General features: G+C 44.8%; 1 protein-coding gene across 2 annotated transcripts in view; it reads right to left on the bottom strand.

Moving 5' to 3' along the window:
• LOC140476040 (cholesterol 24-hydroxylase-like) overlaps positions 1-22,084 on the bottom strand; it is a 61,099-nt gene that overhangs the window by 2,531 nt on the left and 36,484 nt on the right. For both annotated transcript variants that reach the window (XM_072567980.1, XM_072567981.1), the window contains exons 7-14: positions 21,048-21,161; positions 20,269-20,425; positions 11,717-11,779; positions 7,674-7,746; positions 5,265-5,349; positions 2,937-3,047; positions 1,052-1,140; positions 276-342 (exon numbers count right to left, since the gene is read on the bottom strand). In XM_072567980.1, coding sequence (XP_072424081.1) covers positions 276-342; positions 1,052-1,140; positions 2,937-3,047; positions 5,265-5,349; positions 7,674-7,746; positions 11,717-11,779; positions 20,269-20,425; positions 21,048-21,161 — 759 coding nt within the window. The remainder of the gene's footprint in view (positions 1-275; positions 343-1,051; positions 1,141-2,936; positions 3,048-5,264; positions 5,350-7,673; positions 7,747-11,716; positions 11,780-20,268; positions 20,426-21,047; positions 21,162-22,084) is intronic.

Here is a 22,084-nt window from a genome sequence, read left to right as displayed (position 1 = left end):
TCAGGAGCTGAGTGACCCTGGTGGAACCCAAACTGGGCGTCACTGAGCAGATGCTGCTTGATAGCACTGTTGGTGATACCTTCCGTCACTTTACTGAGGATTGAGAGCAGACTGATGGGGCGGTAACTGGCTGGAACGTATCATCAGCCATGACCTCACTGAATGACAGAATAGACTCAATGGGATGAATGGGCTACTTCTACTCCTCTGTCTTATGGTATTATAATGCCATCTCCACATACAATTAATTTTACTTAGCATATAAATGACATTACCTGTGCAAAAACCTGGCCAAGACAGGAACGCGGCCCTAAAGTGAACGGGAAATAGCAGTAGTAGGGTCTGGAATCAATCAGAATCCATGTGTTAGTTGCATCATAACTATTGGACATTGAGTCTCATCAATGGCTTTTACACAAACAATAGGTTTTCAGAATAAAAGCCGAAAGAACTGCAGAGACTGTAAATCAGAGACAAAAATAAGAATTGCTGGAAAAGCTCAGCAGGTCTGGCAGTGTCTGAGGAAGGGTCACGTGACCCAAAACGTTAACTCTGATTTCTCTCCACAGACGCTGCCAGACCTACTGAGTTTTTCCAGTAATTTCTATTTTTGTTTGTGACAGATTTATGGAATTCAATTTCACAACTGGTTTTGAGGAAAGAAAGACTTGGGGATATCTATTGACACTTCCTCCTCTCAGGGTTTAGATTACTTACAGTGTGGAAACAGGCCCTTCGGCCCAACAAGTCCACACCGACCCGCCGAAGCGCAACCCATTCCCCTACATTTACCTCTTCACCTAAGACAATTTAGCATGGCCAATTCACCCTAACCTGCACATTATTTTTGGATTGTGGGAGGAAACCCACGCAGACACGGGGAGAATGTGCAAACTCCACACAGAGAGTCGCTAGAGGTGGGAATTGAACCCGGGTCTCTGGCGCTGTGAGGCAGCAGTGCTAACCACTGTGCCACCGTGCTGCCTCTGTTGAATGAAATATTTTCCAGGTGCACATATTGTTGGGATGTAATAAACAGAGCAACACTTACTTTGGAGCATTCGGATGGAATCGCTCAGGGTCAAAGGTCAGAGGGTCATCAAAGAATTTGGCCATTCGGCCCATGGTGTAGGTGTTGAACTGAAAGTAACAAACCTCTGTTAGTAAGTGAATGACAAAACTGCTGTTTCAAACTAATTTAATTCAGATAATCCTGGATCTTGACAGTGGTTCCTAGTTAAATCTAATCAATGAGACATTCTGGAAGGCAGGCAATAGATGTGCTTGCCAGCTCCTCGCTGGACACACCAGTGATAAAGACAGAGCAATTTCCATCTCACCAAATCTGCTTTGGGTTCAGAAACAGAGATGATTCTGAGGTGATGCCCTCTGGTTCTAGACTCTCCCACAAGGGGAAACAACTTGTCACCACCCCACTTAAAATCTTGAATATTCCAAAACGGTCTCCTCTCATTCTCCAATGACCAAAACCCCCCACTCAACTCAGAAGAACATCAGGATCAGTCTCATGAACCTTCTCAGCACTGCTTCCAAAGCCAGGATATCTCTCCTTAGATAAGGCCAATAAAACTAACCATGGCTGTGGTCTGACCAGCTCTTTATTTGGTTTTAGCAAAATCTCCCAGTTTTTATATTCTATTCCCTTTGAAGTAAAGGCCAACATTCTATTTGCCTTCCCTATTATCTGGTGAACTTGGACAGTAGCTTTTTGTGATTTATATACTAGTTCTCTCAAATTCCTCCGTTCTGTAGCTTTCTGCAGTCTTTCTTACCAACTTTGACAGATGCACCATAGAATGCATTCTATACAGATGCAGCATGTCTTGGTACGGCCAACGCTCTGCCCAGGACCTTAAGAAACTACAGAGGATGTGAACACAGCCCAGACCATCACAGAAACCAGCCTTGACTCCATCTACACTTCTCACTGTCTCGGACTGGCAGCCAACATAATCAAAGATCCCCCCACTCCCAACCCGATTATAACCTCTTCCAACCTTCCAAAAGCTTAAACACACAGACCAATGGATTCAAGAACAGTACCCACCTGTTTAATCCCCCGCCCACAGTCCCTCAATAAAAAGGAAGTTACTGGGGTTGTAGGGGCTATAGGAACAGGATGGGACATAGTGAGGATGTGCATAAATCGTTGAAACAGCTGAGATGGCTGAGAACGTGCATCAAGTGGCACATGTGCGATGTTATGGCTTTATTAGTAAAGTATGAAGTACAAAAGCAAGAAAGCTCAGGTGAAGCTGCACCAAAAGACAAGCTCCTCAATTGCAGCTTTGGGTCCAATTTTGGACACAGCATTTATGGTAGGGATCTGTGGGCCTGGTAGGGGGCATTAGTCACATGGGGAGAGTGAGATATTCTCTTTGGAGAAGAGAAAATTGAGGGGAAATCCAATCAACACATTCAAAGTCTCCAGAGTTCTGGGCAGAGTTGTTCAAGAGAAACTGTTTCCATTGGGGGGGGGGGGGGGGGGGGCAGATTGAGAGTAGTAACGGAGAAACAATTGAGGTGATTGGTTAGGACTCAGGGTACAGTTTCCTGATGAAGGGCTTTTGCCAGAAACGTCGATTTTCCTGCTCCTCGGATGCTGTGCTTTTCCAGCACCACTCTAATCTTGACTCTAATCTCCAGCATCTGCAGGACCTACTTCTGCCTAGGATTTAGGGTACACTAATACTGTGGGGAAACAGTCAACTGAGGCTTTCCAAAGAGGATTGGATAATTATCTGAAGAGAAACATATTGAATGGTTGGGGAGGGGACTCAGTGAATCGCTCTCACATAAAACGAGTACACACTGCCGAGGCACCAACATGACTGCTCTATGATTCTCATCTTTAATCGACAAAACAAAATCAGGAATAAATGCTACTCCTTTTAACATATAACTCAACAACTTACAATCACAGAAACCCCGCCAGGGACCTTTATTCCTTCAATGACCATTTCCTGTGACAACCAGCGACTTGTCCCTGGTCCTGGGGGGTACAGCCTCAGAGTCTCCTTTATTACCTGTGAGAAAGGGATCATGACCACAATCACACCGTTAGAAAACTGAAATGAGGTTTTCAATCACAATCCATGCCTGACAGGGACACAGTTCGGAACCAGGCAGCAAGTGCCACAGGATTTGAATATCAATGCAATGAATTAGAAGGCATCTTGAAAATGTTTCATGAGTGGTGTGCTTAGAGTTTCACTCTGCATCTAACCCCGTGCTGTCCCTATCCTGGGAGTGTTTGATGGGGGACAGTGTAGAGGGAGCTTTACTCTGCATCTAACCCCGTGCTGTCCCGGTCCTGGGAGTGTTTGATGGGGACAGTGTAGAGGGAGCTTTACTCTGTATCTAACCCTGTGCTGTCCCTGTCCTGGGAGTGTTTGATGGGGGACAGTGTAGAGGGAGCTTTACTCTGTATCTAACCCTGTGCTGTCCTGTCCTGGGAGTGTTTGATGGGGGACAGTGTAGAGGGAGCTTTACTCTGTATCTAACCCTGTGCTGTCCCTGTCCTGGGAGTGTTTGATGGGGATGGTGTAGAGGGAGCTTTACTCTGTATCTAACCCTGTGCTGTCCCTGTCCTGGGAGTGTTTGATGGGGGACAGTGTAGAGGGAGCTTTACTCTGTATCTAACCCCGTGCTGTCCCGGTCCTGGGAGTGTTTGATGGGGACAGTGTAGAGGGAGCTTTACTCTGTATCTAACCCTGTGCTGTCCCTGTCCTGGGAGTGTTTGATGGGGGACAGTGTAGAGGGAGCTTTACTCTGTATCTAACCCTGTGCTGTCCTGTCCTGGGAGTGTTTGATGGGGGACAGTGTAGAAGGAGCTTTACTCTGTATCTAACCCTGTGCTGTCCCTGTCCTGGGAGTGTTTGATGGGGGACAGTGTAGAGGGAGCTTTACTCTGTATCTAACCCTGTGCTCTCCTGTCCTGGGAGTGTTTGATGGGGGACAGTGTAGAGGGAGCTTTACTCTGTATCTAACCCTGTGCTGTCCCTGTCCTGGGAGTGTTTGATGGGGACGGTGTAGAGGGATCTTTACTCTGTATCTAACCCTGTGCTGTCCCTGTCCTGGGAGTGTTTGATGGGGGACAGTGTAGAGGGAGCTTTACTCTGTATCTAACCCCGTGCTGTCCCTGTCCTGGGAGTGTTTGATGGGGACGGTGTAGAGGGAGCTTTACTGTGTATCTAACACCGTGCTGTCCCTGTCCTGGGAGTGTTTGATGGGGACGGTGTAGTCTGTATCTAACCCTGTGCTGTCCCTGTCCTGGGAGTGTTTGATGGGGACGGTGTAGAGGGAGCTTTACTCTGTATCTAACCCTGTGCAGTCCCGTCCTGGGAGTGTTTGATGGGGACGGTGTAGAGGCAGCTTTACTCTGTATCTAACCCTGTGCTGTCCCTGTCCTGGGAGTGTTTGATGGGGGACAATGTAGAGAGAGCTTTACCCTGTATGTAACTCTGTGCTGTCCCTGTCCTGGGAGTGTTTGATGGGGACAGTGTAGTGGAGCTTTACTGTGTATCTAACACCGTGCTGTCCCTGTCCTGGGAGTGTTTGATGGGGACGGTGTAGTCTGTATCTAACCCTGTGCTGTCCCTGTCCTGGGAGTGTTTGATGGGGACGGTGTAGAGGGAGCTTTACTCTGTATCTAACCCTGTGCAGTCCCGTCCTGGGAGTGTTTGATGGGGACGGTGTAGAGGCAGCTTTACTCTGTATCTAACCCTGTGCTGTCCCTGTCCTGGGAGTGTTTGATGGGGGACAATGTAGAGAGAGCTTTACCCTGTATGTAACTCTGTGCTGTCCCTGTCCTGGGAGTGTTTGATGGGGACAGTGTAGATTTCATGAAAAAATAAACTACAAAAACGATGCGAGTGATCTGTTCATGGTCTTGAGGATAAGGAGAGGAATGCCAGACAAGAAGTTATAACCATTAAATATTTGAGGAAGCAATTCTTCACACAACGATTCGTGGAAACCTGATGCTGTCTGAGCTGAGAACCATCCGACTCAATCTGGATTTTCAGAACGGGGATTGGATTGAGTGTTGGCTAAAGGGGGAGCCTGCAAAGGTGGGTGAATGGAGCTTAGCTTTAGATTAGCTCCACTCTAACTGAATTATGTAACACCTGTGGGTCTGAATGCCCCCTTCCTGTTCCTGTCAGATGGTTTGTGTTATATGCGTGTCATAACATGATGTGTTTGGTGCTACGCAAATGCATACAAACCAATCAGAGCTGCACCTGATTCATATACTGCAATCGGCCAATGTCATCAGCAGTAACATCACTCTTCAGCCCAACAACTTCATCCACTTCTGCTTGCAACCTGAAGGAGAGAGAGATCGCATTATCCAGGAACACAGGAGTATCCTGGGGATAAACTTACATTACGATAGTTTCCTTGCAGCTGAGGTTGTTAAGGAGTGATCTGGATAGGATCTTAATGTGGAGGGAATGAGGGGGAAAAGGGTGGATCTTCCCCTACAGTGGCAGAATCTCCAACAAGGAGACTAACTCGGAGGACTGGAGCTCATTGAAGCAAACACAGGGAACATTTCATCACACGACTCGTGTGAATGTGGCAACTATGCATGAGATTCGAGGCAGTAAGTCAGTATGAAGATGGAGGATTGTTTGGGAATTGTAGATACTGTAGCTAAGGAGAAAAGGTAAAGATCTGGGATGAAAGAGACAACTTCGTAACTCCTTAATAAAATATTTTAGAAGCTGTTGTAATATTGGAATTGCAGCACCCAATTTTCACACAGCAAACTTCCACAAACAGCAACAGGATTGTGATCAGATCATCTGGTTTTGAGAGCTGTCGGTTTAGAAATGAAGGATAAATATTTGTCAGGACACAGGGGAGAATTGCTCTGTTCTTCTGCAAAATAGTGGCTGTGAGGGGGAATCTTTGACAATGACCCAAGAGGTAGATAGGACCTTAGTTTAACCTTTCACGCAAAGACACAAGCTCCAACATGACGGTTTGAGAGTTTCAGCCTCTGGCAGGGACTGAGACTCCCAGCTTTCTACCAGAATCACAACGGGGGTCATTTGGCCCATCATCTCTGCATGAGCTGTCATTGCAATTTTCCTGTCTTGTCCCCATATCCTTGCACATTGTTTCTTGTTAAATAATCATGCAATGCTCTCTTCAATGCTTCAATTGTACCGGCTTCCACATTTCCATAGAGTACATTCCAGAACTGAGCCATCATTTTGTGGAAAAAGTTATTTCTCACACTGTGTTGCTTCTTTTGCAAATCACTTTAAATCTGTGCCCTGTCATTCTTTATCCTTTTAAAAGTGGGATCAGTTTCCGTTATCCATTCTATCCAGACTGCTTATCATTTTGAAAATGTTGATAGATCTCCTCTTAGCCTTCTCCTCTGCGCAAAAACAGTCCCAACTTCTCCAAGCTATGAAGGTTTTCATTCTTAAAATCATTCTTGTAAACCTCTTTTTCATCTCCAATGTGTTTACATCTTTTCAATAATGTGGTGCCTACAAATCTACACAATACTGAAGTCTAAATGGAGTCTAACAAGAGTCTTGTACAAGTTCACCACCATCTCCTTCCCCTTCTCCATATACTCCTATTAATAAAGCTTTTATAACTGCTCTCTCCCTTGTCCTGCCACCTCCAATGATGTGTGCATCTACACACCCAGCCAAGTTTCTGGTATTGAGACTGGCTGTAATGCAGTGAGGGGTATGTCAGGTTCCAATGATCGACTGTGTTCGGGGACTCTCTAGTCTGAAGCACAGACAGACGTTTCTGTGGCCAGCAGAATGATGTGTTGCTTCCCTGTTGGCAGGATCAAGGATGTCTCAGAGAGGGTGCAGCATGTTCTCACTGGGGAGAGGGGCCAGCAGGAGGTCATTGTACACATGGGAAACACTGACATAGGAAGGGAAAAGGTTGAGATTCTGAAGGGAGAGTAAAGAGTGTTAGGCAGGAATTTAAAAAGGAGGTCCTCACGAGTAGTTAAATCTGGATTACTCCTGGTGCTTTGAGCGAGTGAGGGAAGGAATAGGAGGATAGAGCAGATGAATGTTTGGGCTGAGGAGCTGGTGTATGAGAGAAGGATTCACATTTTTGTATCTTTGGAACCTCTTCTGGGTAGAAGTGACCTGTACAAGAAGGATGGATTGCACCTGAGTCAGAAGGGGACTAATATACTGGCAGGGAGATTTGCTAGAGCTGTTATGAGGGTAGTCCATTGCTTGGTTACAGTTTCTCCTGCTCGCCTTTCATTCCAGTCTATCTTGCCCAACTCTGCTCTTGCCCCAGTGAAGTCAGCTCGACGCCAATTGATTTTTCTTACTGTGGGTTGCCCATTGTCATTCTCCATCATCATCCTGAATCTTACAACGATCACTGTCTCCTAAATCTTCTTCAGGCAAGGGATTTCAAGCCACTGATCGATAACTATCACTACTGGGCTCTTTTAACTTACACAAAGCCTCTTAATTTGAAGTCGAAATCTGACCTTTACTCTCAAATTGACATTGTAAAAGATGTACCAATTAGAATTTTGACTGTGAAAAATTTCCAGATATACTTACTTGATGTTCAGTTCCTTTCGCTCCCCCCGCCCCAAGTCTCTGCCCCAACTCCCCAAGCCACTCACCCACTGTCCTTACCTTTTTCTTATTTCCGGTTGCCGTGTCAACTCCATGATGACAAAAGCAATCAGATTGGCTGTTGTCTCTTGACCTGTGAGGAACAAAACACTCGTCAACTGGAACGCTGCTCCGGGAACCAAATATAGGAAGGCTTTGCACAGGGGCAGAAGAGATTGACTAAAATCCTACCAGGGACGAGGGACTTCAGTAACCTCGAGAGATTGGAAAAGCGGCAATTGTTTTCCTCAGAGTTAGGGAAGGTTAAAACGAGATTTAACAAAAAGTTTCAAAATGAGAAAAGATTTTGGTAGAGTCAACAAGGAAACACTATCTCCACTTGCAAGAGAGTCAGAGTTAAATAATTGGCGAAGAACCAAGTTGGCAGTTTGGATCCAGAGAATTGTTAGTGCTTGGAATTTTCTGCTGTAAAGTGCAGTTGAGATTGGGCCATTGAAGGCTGAGTCAGATGGATTTTTGATCCTCAAGGAAGATGAGAGTTACAGGGCCAGGTGGGAGAGAGGAGTTGAGGTCACAGGCAGACTTGATCCTATTGATTGATGAATTTGGCTCAGGAAGGCTGAATGGTCTGCTTTGGCTCCCAATCCATCCTCGATGTCCTCGTGACTTGAAGGGGAGCTTTACAGTGGAGGGAATTTGAAGAGATACTGGGGGGATTACAGGACCAATCTGTTCTCTTTAGGGTGAAAGTTGGAATAACAAGCCCAGAGAACCCTGGGGTTCGGAGGAAGGGTCACTCAACCCAAAACATTAACTCTGATTTCTCTCCACACATACTGCCAAGCTTGCTGAGCTTTTCCAACAACTTCCAATTTTTGTCCCAGAGAACCCTGGATGTCCAAGAATATTCAGAATTAAAAGGAAAAGAGGGACATATAGCAATTACAAAGGCAGCAAAGTAACAGAGGCCCCAGGGAATAGGAAGTGCCAGAGAGGGGGAGAATCTCTCCTAATTAGGAGAGCAAAGATGGGGAGGGGGGAATAAGAAAACACTGGGGAGCAAAATTAAGGAGAATCCCAAGATATTCTACAAATAAATTAAGGAGAGAGGAGGAAAATAACTACATAAAGTGTAGGACAGTTAGAGACCAAATGGGGCGTGAAGCTGGAAGATATTGATAAAGTGTTAAATAAGAACTTCACATCTGTCTTTACTTGGGAGAACAGGAATGTAGTACAGAATTTGAGAAAATGAACTGCATAGTTCTTGAGCAGATTGATCGAAGAATCCCTAAAGTGTGGATAGAGGCCATTTGGCCCATCACGTCCACACCAATCCTTCAAAGAGCAACCCGCACAGACCCAACCCCTCACCCTATTCCTGTGACCCTGCGTTTCCCATGGTAACCTCCCTAGCCTTCATATCCCTGGATGCTATGGGCAATTTAGCATGGCCAATCCACCCCAACTTGCACATCTTTGGACTGTGTAGGGGAAACCAGAGCAGACACTCACACAGACACAGGGAGCATGTGCAAACCCCACATATACAGTTGTCAGAGGCTGGTAAGGCAGCAGTGCTAACCACTGTGCCACCCTGATATGAGAAGCAAGGAAGTTTTGGAGGTTTTGGTGAATTTAAAAGTGGGAAAATTCCTAAGTCTGGATGAGTTGTATCCCAGGCTTACAGGGACCCTGACCCAAATACTTAAATTGTCTCTGGCCACAGGGGAGGTGCCAGAGGACTGGAGGAGAGCTAAACTAGTTCTACTTCATAAGAAGGGGTGGTAGAGATAGACTGGGGAATTATAGACCAGTGAGTCTCACATCTGTGGTAGGAGAACTATTGGAAAAAGTGGTGAAGGAGAAATTTAATCTCCATTGAGAGAGGCCATGTTTGGTCAGGCAGAGTCAGCCTGGGTTTGTCAGGGGGAGGCCATGCCTCACATATCTGGTGGAACTTTTTAAGGAAGACACCAAGTGTTTGGATGAGGGTGGGCTGTTGATATAAGACCATAAGAAATAGGAACAGTAGTAGGCCATTCGGCCTCTCAAGCCTGATCTGCCATTCAATAGGATCATGGCTGGTCCAACATTCCATATGTCCACTTCCCTGTGATACTTTATTCCCTTACTGGTCAAGAACCTTCCTATCTCAGGCTGACATATACATAAGGAGTAGTTTATTTGGATTTCAGTAAGGCTTTTGAACAGGTGCTACATAGGAACGGATGTAGAAGGTAAACGCTTATGGGATCCAAAGTAACTTGGTAAATTGGATTCAACATTGCCTATATGACAACTGACAGAGGGTGGTTGTAAAAGCTGTTTGTGTGACTGGAGTGCGGTGTGCAGTGGGTGTACCACATGGATCAGTGCTGGGTCCCTTATTGTTTGTGACATTCATAAATGATAGAGATATGATTGTTGGGCGGGAGGGGTCGATGATAAGTAAATTTGTAGCTGTCACAAAGATTGGCTGAGTGGCTGACAGGGAGGAGGAAGGTGTTAGGTTACAGGAGGATATAAATGGATTGGTCAGATGGGCACATCAGTGGCAGATGGAGTTTAACCCTGATCACTGTGAGGTGATGCACTTTGGAAGAAGCAACAAGACAAGGGAGCACTCAATGAAAGACAGGACACTGGGGATCTCAGAGGGACACTGGGAATGTCAGAGGGATGCTGGGAATCTCAGAGGGACACTGGGATCTTGGGGAACTTGTCCTCAGATCCCTGAAGGTGGCAGGATACAATAATACGATAGTTAAGAAGGTGTATGGGATATTAGCCTTTATCAGTCAAGGAGATATGATAAGAGCAGGGAGGTGGTGCTGGAGATGTACAGGTCTTTGGTGAGGCCACAGCTGGAGTATTGTGGGTATTTCTAGTCCCCACACTATAGGAAGGATGAGATTACACTGGAGGGGGGGGGGCAGAGGGGATTCACCAGGATGGTGCCTGGGATGGAGCAGTTTAGCGATGAAGGGAGACTGGATAAGCTCAGGTTGTTTTCATTGGAGTAGAGACAGCAGAAGGGGACATGATGGAGGTGTGTAAGGTTATGAAGAGCATAGACAGGGTGGGTGGAAAGCAGCTGTTCCCCTCAGGTGAAGCGTAAATAACAAGTGGGCATCATTTTAAAGTGGAGGGCAGGAGGTTTAGAGGGGTTTTGAGGAAAAACCCTTTTCACTCCCAGAAGAGAGAGAGAGAGAGAATGGTAGGGATCTGGAGGCTGCTGCCTGGAAGGGGAGTTGAGGCAGAAACGTCACAATCTTTTAAAAAGTACTTGGGTGAACTCTGAAGTGTCATAACACTCAAGGCCTATTGCGGGAAAGTGGTACTAGTGTAGGTAGGAATGTATGTTTGGCAGTACAGACTTGATGGGCCAAAAGCCCCCCCCCCCCCCCCCAGTACTGTATGACTGTACAATGCTGTGAGGGTTTTTTGAAATGCGGAAGGCAAGGTGACTCAGTGGTTAGCACTACTGCCTCACAGCGCCAGGGACCCAGGTTTGACTCCTGCCTTCGGTAACTGACTGTGTGGAGTTTGCACGTCCTCCCCGTGTCTGCGTGGGTTTCCTCCGGGTGCTCCGGTTTCTTCCTACAATCCAAAGATACACAGGTAAGGGGAAGTGGTCACGCTAAATTGCCCATATGGGGAATGGGTCTGGGTGGATTACTCTTGAGAGGGTCGGTATGGACTTGTTGGGCCGAATGGCCTATTTCCATACTGTAGGGAATCTATCTAATCTCATGATGTTATGTATAAAATGATCATAGAAGGAAATTTAGTCGTAACTTTGAAAATGAAATTAGATAAATATTTGAAAAAGGGTATGTTACAGTGTCTTGGGGATTGGAGGGACTAATTGGATAGTTGGCAGAGGCATGGTGGGCAGAATGGCCTCTTTCTGTGTCTTTGTTACATTCCTGGTGAATTATAACTGTTTGTACTTCATTGGGAATTAACCCAAAGCAGGAACCTATCTTTTGTCAGTACAGACCACATTTGTTTGTTATCCTAGAGCCCCATGACGCAGTCTGCTGTCAGGGAACAGGGACTCTGACAATGGAGAGAAGGAGTGAGTACTCTAAACTGACCTGCAATGAAGAAAGTAATGAAGTTGTCCAGCATCAGGTCATCGTCATATTCCCCTTCTTGTTCTGTAAAAGACGTTTACAGCAGAGTGAGAGAAATGAACTTGCCTGCGGTTTTACTCTATTCCAACATCCACGTCATATTAAGCAAGGATTAAAGCACTGATCCTAGAGGAACATCACTGTCTACCTTCACCCTGTCTGAAAAACAATCACAGAAACAGAAAATCACAGTAGGAGCAAATCATCCAGCCATTTAAAAGTCTCAGCTGATCATAGAACATAGAACAATACAGCACAGAACAGGCCCTTCGGCCCACGATGTTGTGCCGAACTTCTATCCTAGATTAAGCACCCATCCATGTACCTATCCAAATGCCGCTTAAAGGTCGCCAATGATTCTGACTCTACCACTCCCACGGGCAGCGCATTCCATGCCCCCACCACTCTCTGGGTAAAGAACCCACCCCTGACATCTCCCCTATACCTCCACCCTGCACCTTAAATTTATGTCCCCTTGTAACACTCTGTTGTACCCGGGGAAAAAGTTTCTGACTGTCTACTCTATCTATTCCTTTGATCATCTTATAAACCTCTATCAAGTCACCCCTCATCCTTCGCCGTTCCAACGAGAAAAGGCCGAGAACTCTCAACCTATCCTCGTACGACCTATTCTCCATTCCAGGCAACATCCTGGTAAATCTTCTCTGCACCCTCTCCAAAGCTTCCACATCTTTCCTAAAGTGAGGCGACCAGAACTGCACACAGTACTCCAAATGTGGCCTAACCAAAGTCCTGTACAGCTGCAACATCACTTCACGACTCTTGAATTCAATCCCTCTGCTAATGAACGATAATACACCATAGGCCTTCTTACAAACTCTATCCACCTGAGTGGCAACTTTCAAAGATCTATGTACATAGACCCCAAGATCCCTCTGTTCCTCCACCTGACTAAGAACCCTACCATTAACCCTGTATTCTGCATTCTTATTTGTTCTTCCAAAATGGACAACCTCACACTTGGCAGGGTTGAACTCCATCTGCCACTCCTCAGCCCAGCTCTGCATCATATCTAAGTCCCTTTGCAAACGACAAATGCCCTCCTCACTGTCCACAACTCCACCTATCTTCGTATCATCTGCAAATTTACTGACCCACCCTTCGACTCCCTCATCCAAGTCATTAATAAAAATTACAAACAGCAGAGGACCCAGAACTGATCCCTGCGGAACTCCACTTGTAACTGGGCTCCAGGCTGAATATTTACCATCTACCACCACTCTCTGATTTCGACCGGTTAGCTAGTTTTCTATCCAATTGGCCAAATTTCCCTCTATCCCATGCCTCCTGACTTTCCGCATAAGCCTACCATGGGGAACCTTATCAAATGCTTTACTAAAATCCATGTACACTACATCCACTGCTCTACCCTCATCCACATGCTTGGTCACCTCCTCGAAGAATTCAATAAGACTTGTAAGGCAAGACCTACCCTTCACAAATCCATGCTGGCTGTCCCTAATCAAGCAGTGTCTTTCCAGATACTCATAAATCCTATCCCTCAGTACCCTTTCCATTACTTTGCCTACCACCGAAGTAAGACTAACTGGCCTGTAATTCCCGGGGTTTTCCCTATTCCCTTTTTTGAACAGGGGCACAACATTCGCTACTCTCCAGTCCCCTGGTACCACCCCCGTCGACAGTGAAGACGAGAAGATCATTGCCAACGGTACTGCAATTTCCTCTCTTGCTTCCCACATAATCCTAGGATATATCCCGTCAGGCCCGGGGGACTTGTCTATCCTCAAGTTGTTCAAAATGTCCAACACATCTTCCTTCCTAACAGGTATCTCTTCTAGCTTACTAGTCCGTTTCACACTCTCCTCTTCAACAATACGGTCTATCTTAACGCTATCTACCCACTATCTCCCTGTACCCCGGTATCTTTAAAATTAAAAAAGAAAGTCATTCTCTTTCTGCTTTATATGCAGTGACCTGGCCTCCATAGTCGTCTGTGGTACAGAATTCCACATGTTCACTACCCCCTGTGTGATTAACAGCCATTCCCTACCATTGTGCGTCAACCTACAGCACGTGGACCACAGTGGGTCAAGGAGGCAGCTCACCCCACCTTCTCAATGGGCAACTAGGGATAGGATAATAAATGGTGACCCAGCCAGCGATGTCCACATCTTACAATGGAATAAAAAGAAACTCACTGTTTGCTGTCCTTAAGCATTTTTTTAACCCAATCTTCTCAGTGTCACAAAACTGGTCCCTTTTTTGTAAAAGCTGTTCCTTTTTTCAAGGATACCATGTCCTTGTTTTTTTTCAGAGGAGTAATAAACTGCTCCTGGTGCCAATTAGATTGGTTTGGTACAGAGATTAAAGGATATTAAGAGGCCTTTTTGTTTATATGTAAACAGATGAGACTTCAGGCTAAAGTGATCATGTTTTAGAAGTGACCTGTATAATGAAAGGGGCGTGGTCAGACCAGAGCTAGTTAGGGAGTTCAACAGTAAGCTGTGTGAAAACATGCTGTCCCTCTCTTTCTCCCTCTCTCTCTTTCTCCCTCTCTCCTTCTCTTTCTCACTTTCTGCCCTTCTAACTTCAACCTGTAAGCATCTGTTCCTTTTTTAAACTGTATTTTAAGGGAGTTTGCTAATTGGAACTGCTGTATATACTGTATTAGGAACAGCATAATTACCTCTAGTTTGGATAGACTGAGTTCTGTAAGGATTCTTTATTCTGTTCTTTATGTTTTATTGTGCAATTATGTTAATAAATTTTTGTCTGTTTTGGAACCTGATCGTGACCTTGCTAAATGACTCCAGGTAATTTTCACTGTGCACTTACCAAAACAAATTGCAAAGTTATGGTCTGGGGCTGCCTGCTTAAGAATGTTTTACGTGGTCTGACCTAGTCCACAACATCAGCGCATAGGCCCAAACTTTGTTTACCAGCTTTTTAATATGTCACTATGTCAAAAACTTTCTTAAATTCTGTATAGATAACATAAACACCAGATGAAGCACACATATGGTCTGTTAATAAATATTCACTACTTCCACCACTGAAATATGGTGAGAGGAGCTAGCTACAAGGTACACCGTCACAATTCACCAAGACTCATTTGACAGCATCTTTCAAACAATACATTAACATCCCTCATTGATATCACAGGTTGACGCAACATCGAGGGCCGAATGGCCTGTACTGTGCTGTAACGTCCTATGTTTGATATGTTCTATATAAGTATGCTGACCAGTACTGTAGTCTCATCAGTGCTCTGCATAACTGAAGGTTAACCTCCCAACTCTTGTAGTCAATTCCCCTCACAATAAACTAGACCATTCTATTAGTTTCCCTGATTACTTGCAGTGATTCATGCACAGAATTTCTCAGATTTCTCTGCATGTCAGAGCTCTGTGACCTCTCACCATTTGGATAATATGCTTCTTTTTCCATCCTTTCTGCCAATATGGACAACGTCACACTTTTCCACATTGTACTCCACTTGTCAGAAATTTGCCCAGTCACTTAACCAATCTATATTCCTTTATAGGCTCCTTATTCCCTCTTCACAACTAACTTGCTTACCTAGCTTTGTGTCATCAGCAAACCTAACTACCACACCTTCGATCTCTTCATCACAAGTTCTAACTTGTAAAGAGTTGTGGCCCCAGCACTGACCCCTGTGATACACAATTGTGACATCCTACCAGCCTGAAAAACATCCATTTATTCCTACTCTCTGCTTCCTGTTAGCAAGCCAATCTTTTATCTATGCCAATGTGTTACTTCCAATACTTTTATTTTCTGTAATTGCCTTTTATGTGGCACTTTATCAAATGCTTTCTGGAAATACAATATATTCACTGGATCCCCCTTTACCTACAAGTTGCTTCTTCAAAGAATGGCAATAAAAGAGTTAAACATTTCTTTCTCAGGCACTCCCAGATTAATTCAAACTTAGCTAAAGTGCCTTGTTCTCAATGATAACTTCTAACATTTTTCCCTGTGACAGACATTTTAACTATATCTCTGTTCTTTCATTCTCACTGGGTCAAAATCCTGGAACTCTGTCCTAACAGCACTGTAAGTATCACAACACCCCAAGGAATGCAGCAGTTCAAGAAAGCAGCTCACTACCACATTGTCAGGGCAATTAGAAATGGGTAAGAAATACTAGTTAAACCAGCAACACCAACATCCCAAGAAAGAACAAATTCTTAAAATCCCTTCATCAAACTTCCCAGTTTCTTCATTAAAAAATTAAATTCCATCCGTCAAGTATGACCTGTTTTTTTCACATGAAGTGTCATCATTTGCTGAGTTTCTACCTGCCCCCAGAGTGGTGATGATGGATGGAATGGAATCCCGACAGTGTGGAAGCAGGCCAACCGGCCCATCAAGTCTGCACTGACCCTCCAAAGAGCACCCTGCCCAAACTACTTCCCTCCCCTATCTCTGTAACCCTGCATTTCCTATGGCTAACCTACCTAACCTACACATGCCTGGACATTGTGGGTAATTTAGCATAGCCAATCCACCCTAACCTGCACATCTTTGGACTGTGGGAGGAAACCAGAGCACCCAGCAGAAACCCATGCAGACATAGAGAGAATTTGCAAACACCACACAGTCAATCGCCATAGGCTGGAATCGAACCCGGGTTCCTGGCACTGTGAGGCAGCAGTCCTAACCACTGAGCCACCGTGATCTGGACAGGATGCTGTAGAAAACTCCATTCAGCTTATTCCTGTCATACCATCCATCTCTTGTTAGAAAGTTTGAACAGAGAAATACCTTTGACCACAAGACCATCATAAGACCATTAGCCCATAAAACATAGAAGTAGAAACAGGCCAGCCATCAAGTCTGCTCAACGATACAATGAGGTCAAAGCTGACCTGATAATCCTCCACTCTTCAATCCAATGGCTGTGAAGTTTCTATTTACATCATCGGCAGGTTCCACCTTTACTTCCTTCAGTAACCGAGGATACATCCCAGCCAGGGAGAATGACGTATCTCTCAGGTTACTGACTCTGTTGTTATCCTATCCCAATATAGTGACTGTTTCCATTACTGCTCCAATGAAGACAAATCTGAAATAATCATTTAGTATTTCAGCTAGACCCCCACCTTCACAAGAAAGACCCTATTATCTTTCTACATTGGTATTTATAAAAGACTTCTGCATTCCCTTTTGTTAGTTGCTAAGTTATTCTCATGTTCTCTTTTTGCTCCACTTACTTATTTAGATTTGCTCTGTTTATTTTCAGCTTGGTGTTATCCACTTTATATTGCCTTACAAATCTCTTTTTTTCACTCTTAAGTTAGGGTGATCTAACTGTTGAATCTATCAGTCATCCAGCACAGAAACAGACCCTTTGGTCCAACCAGTTCATGTCGAACATAATCCCAAACTAAACGAGTCCCATCTGCCTGTGCCTGGCATATATCCCTCCAAACCTTCCTATTCATGGACTTATCCCAATGTCTTTTAAACATTGTAACTGTGATAACATCCACCACATCCTCAAGAAGTTCATTCCACACATGATCCAAATGTTTGCCCCTCATGTCCTTTTTAAAATCTTTCTCCTCTCACCTTAAAAATATGCCCCTTGTTCTTGAAATTCTCCATCCTAGGGGAAAGACACATACCACTAACCCTATCTGTACCCCTCATGATTTCATAAACTTATATAAGGTCACCCCTCTCCGGTGAAAAAAAACCCCAGCCTATCCAGTATTTCTTTATGAGCCAAACCTTCCATACCTGGCAAATCTTGATAAATCTCTTCTGAACTCTCTCCAGCTTAATTATATCCTTCTTATAACGAGGCAACCAGAACTGGACATAGTCATAGAGTCATAGAGCTGTACAACATGGAAACAGACCCTTTGGTCCAACTCAGAGAAAGTGGGGACTGCAGATGCTGGAGATCAGAGCTGAAAAATATGTTGCTGGAAAAGCACAGCTGGTCAGGCAGCATCCAAGGAGCAGGAGAATTGACGTTTCAGGCATAAGCCCTTCTTCAGCCCTTCAGTCCAACTCGTCCATGCCAACCTAAATTAATCTAGTCCCATTTGCTAGCATTTGGCCCATAATCCTCTAAACGCTTCCTATTCATATACCCATCCAGATATCTTTTAACTGTCTGGGCGGCACGGTGGCACAGTGGTTAGCACTGCTGCCTCACAGCGCCAGAGACCCGGGTTCAATTCCCGCCTCAGGCGACTGACTGTGTGGAGTTTGCACATTCTCCCCGTGTCTGCGTGGGTTTCCTCCGGGTGCTCCGGTTTCCTCCCACAGTCCAAAGATGTGCAGGTTAGGGTGAATTGGCCATGCTAAATTGCCCATAGTGTTAGGTAAGGGGTAGGTGTAGGGGTATGGGTGGGTTGCGCTTCGGCAGTGTGGACTTGTTGGGCCGAAGGGCCTGTTTCCACACTGTAAGTAATCTAATCTAAGTAATCTAAAAAAAATGTATAATTGTACCAGCCTCCACCACTTCCTCTGGCAGCTCATTCCATACACACATCCATCCTCTGTATGAAAATGTTGCCCACTCAGGTCCCTTTCAAATCTTTCCCCTCTCACCTTAAACCCTCTAGTTCTGGACTACCCTACCGTGGGGAAAAGACCTTATCTATTTACCCTATCCATGCCCCTCCTCTCAATAAGGTCACCTCTCAATCTCCGACGCTCCAGGGAAAACAGCCCCAGCTTATTCAGCCTCTCCATATAGTTCAAACTCTCCAACCCTGGCAACATCCTTGTAAATCTTTTCTGAATCTTTTCAAGTTTTACAATATCCTTCCTACAGCAGGGAGACCAAAATTGCATACAATATTCCAAACGTGGCCTAACCAATGTCCTGTACAGCCACAACATGACTCCCAACTCATGTACTGGGGAGGCCATGGCCTAGTGGCATTTTCATTGGACTGTTAATCCAGACACCCAGGTGACCTGGGTTCAAATCAGGCCATGGCAGACAGTGGAAGTAAGAGTCTAATGATGACCATAAATCCATTGTCGATTGTCAGAAACGCCCATCTGGTTCACTAATGTCCTTCAGAGAAGGAAACTGCTGTCCTTACCTGGTCTGGCCTACATGTGACTTCAGACCCACAGCAATGTGGTTGACTTCTAACTGCCCTCTGGGCAATTAGGGATGGGCTATAAATGTTGCCTACTGAGCGACTTCCTTATCCCATGAATGAATAAAATAATTAATGTACTGACCAATGAAGGCAAGCATACCAAATGCCTTCGTCATTATCCTATCTAGCTGCAACTCCACTTTCAAGGAGCTACGAACCTGCACTCCAAGATCTCTTTGTTCAGCAACATTTCCCAGGAACTTACCATTAAGTGTATAAGTCCTGTACTGATTTGCTTTACCAAAATATAGTGCCTCACATTTATCTAATTTAAGCTCTATTTGCTACTCCTCAGCCCATTGGCCTATCTGATCAAGATCCCATTGTAATCTGAGGTAACCTTCTTTGCTGTCCACTACACCTCCAATTTTGGTGTCAATTGCAAACTTACTAACTATACCTGTTATGTTCACATCCAAATCATTTATATAAATGACGAAAAGTAGTGGACCCAGCACCGATCCTTGTGACACTCCACTGGTCACAGGCCTCCAGTCTGAAAAACAACCCTCCACCACCACCCTCTGTCTTCTACCTTTGCGCCATTTCTTTATTCAAATGGCTAGTTCTCCCTGTATTCCATGAGATCTAACCTTGCTAACCAGTCTCCCATGGGGAACCTTGTCAAACGCCTTACTAAAGGCCACACTGATCATGTCCACTGCTCTGCCATCATTAATCCTTTTTGTTACTTCTTTATAAAATCCAAACACGTTCATGAGACAAGATTGGGTGCCTCCTGTTCTGCTATTTTGTAAATCAAGCTATGATTACATTTCACCTGGGCCAGATCTGTTACCATCTTGCAAGCATTAGCCTTCCAACGCTAAGGTATTTTTACATTAGACTGTTTCTTCTTTCTATAACAACTGTAAATCTGATGATATTATGATGATTCCTTCAAAATTCCCCAGAGGTGATCTAGAACTAATAGATATGTCTCAGTGTTTTAGTTTGTGATGTTTAATGCACACTGACCAATGCCATAAAGCTTCCCCTGTTCTGAGTGCCTAATGTCACAGTGGCCAGGGACTGCCTGATATCTACATTACAGACATGCATCGACTTGATCTTGAGAAACCATCAAAATGAATATATTTGAAGACATGAGAGAAAGTGAGGACTGCAAATGCTGGAGATCAGAGTCAAGCATGTGGTGCTGGAAAAGCACGGCCTGTCAGGCAGCATCTGAGGAGCAGGAGAATCAATGTTTCGAACATAAGCTCTTCATTAGGAATTCATCAGCTCTTCATCCTGATTCCCCTGCTCTTCGGATGCTGTCTGACTGGCTGTGCTTTTCCAGCGCCACACGCTCGATATTTGAAGAGGTGGACAGTCCTCAATAGTGCATTGAGAATGGGTGGAGAATTGTGTCACCTGCACTCTTGAGAATGTATGTCAGAATGTCTTTTGGCACGTCCTCTCCATTCTTTACCGCTCTTTTCCTCTCCTCTATGCACCGTTTCCCCGTGCTACGCAGCAGCTCTAAGGAGTCCCACACCTCCTTCACAAACGTTCGGTGCTGAGGCATGTACTAGGAACAGAAGGAGTGGAATTAGGTCGACTGGGAACACCACAGTACGAGAGGCAGGACTGTGACTGAATGATGCAAGGACAGTGCAAAGTGGGAAACACAGAGAAAACAACTGTGCATCACAAAAGCTACAAACAATTGAATTAATGACTACATCATCTGCTCTTTTCACATCAGTTAAGGGATAAAGATTGCCAGAACATCAGGGAGGAAACCCATTCTGATTGGTTTCACATTTCACCAGAAGGAGAGCACCTTCACCAGTGCAGCATTCTCTCAGTATACCTCTGGATTTGAACAGCCTGGATTATGAAGTGGAGATTGATCCCACTCACTTTTCTCACAAAATTAAAAATCACACAACACCAACACTATAGTCCAGCACTAGCTTTCCAAATAAACCTGTCGGACTATAACTTGGCATTGTGTGATTTTTAACTTTGTCCACCCCCAGTCCAACACCAACACCTTCACATCATGGCTTTTCTCACAAAGATAAACTACTGACCCAAGGCTAACTGTTGATGAGGCCTTACTAACGTGATCCCATTACAAGGTGTTGGATTGCTATGCCACTCAATCACAAATATAAGGTAACTTAGTTTGAAGTGATAGAACTTACCTGCATGTATGGATTCTGAACATATTGGGAAATACCTCTCAGAATCATTGAAATTGCGTGTGGAAATGGAGACTGAGCACCATCCAATAAGTTTAGTTGCATCCCAAAGGCGACCTTTAAGGAGAGCAGAGATTATAAAGTAAGGGACACATGGGAGTGAGTTCCACAGAGACAGGAGTCTGGGTGCTGTCTTTTATTCATTCACAAGATTTGGGTATCAGTGATTGGCATTTATTACCCATTCTTACTTGCCCTTGAGAAGGTGGTGAGTTTCCTTCTTGGACTGCTATGGTCCATGAGGTGTAGGGGCTCCACAATGCTGCTAATGACAGAGGTCCCAGGATTTTTACCCAAGCGGCTCTGAAGGAATGGCAATATATTTCCAATTCAATGATTGTGAGTGGCTTGGAGGGGAAAATGCAGGGGGTGGTAACCCATGCGTTTGCTGCCCTTGGCCTCCTAGATGGAAGTGTTTGTGGGCTTGGAAGGTTTTGTCCATGGATCTTTGGTGAATGTCTACAGTGCATCTTGTAGATAGTAAACACTGCTGCTACTGTGTGTTGGTGGTGGAGGGAGCGGAGTTTTGTGGATGTGGTGCCAATCAATGGGCTGTTTTGTCATAGAGTCATACAGCCTTCTTGGACAGTGTGAAGATTATTGATTGTTGTTAGATGTTCTGAGTTAATGCAGGTGACCCTAGGATGGAGACAGGATAGAAGCTGACACAAGTGAGATTTGTTTTTAGATTGAGGGAAAGACAGTCTGATTTTCAATGAGACTTTTGGGGAGAAACTGATTTCCATCAATTCTGGGGACAAGCAATCCCACATGTGTCTACAAGGATTTCAATGTGTGTTTGTTCTTGAGGAACCAATGCGATCTGCAGTGCCAACTAAACAGCTTTCTGTCCCAAATCCCTTTTGTTGATAAAAAGAGTTTGCCCCCTTTACGTTTTCGATGGACATTTATCCTAATGGGATTTTATTTTGGTGGAAGGAAACCATCAATCTCCCTGGGATTTTAATCCAGGCAGCAAT

Source organism: Chiloscyllium punctatum, chromosome 4 (assembly GCF_047496795.1).
Source record: "Chiloscyllium punctatum isolate Juve2018m chromosome 4, sChiPun1.3, whole genome shotgun sequence".
NCBI lineage: Eukaryota > Metazoa > Chordata > Chondrichthyes > Orectolobiformes > Hemiscylliidae > Chiloscyllium > Chiloscyllium punctatum.
This window is presented reverse-complemented; position numbering and strand designations above follow the sequence as displayed.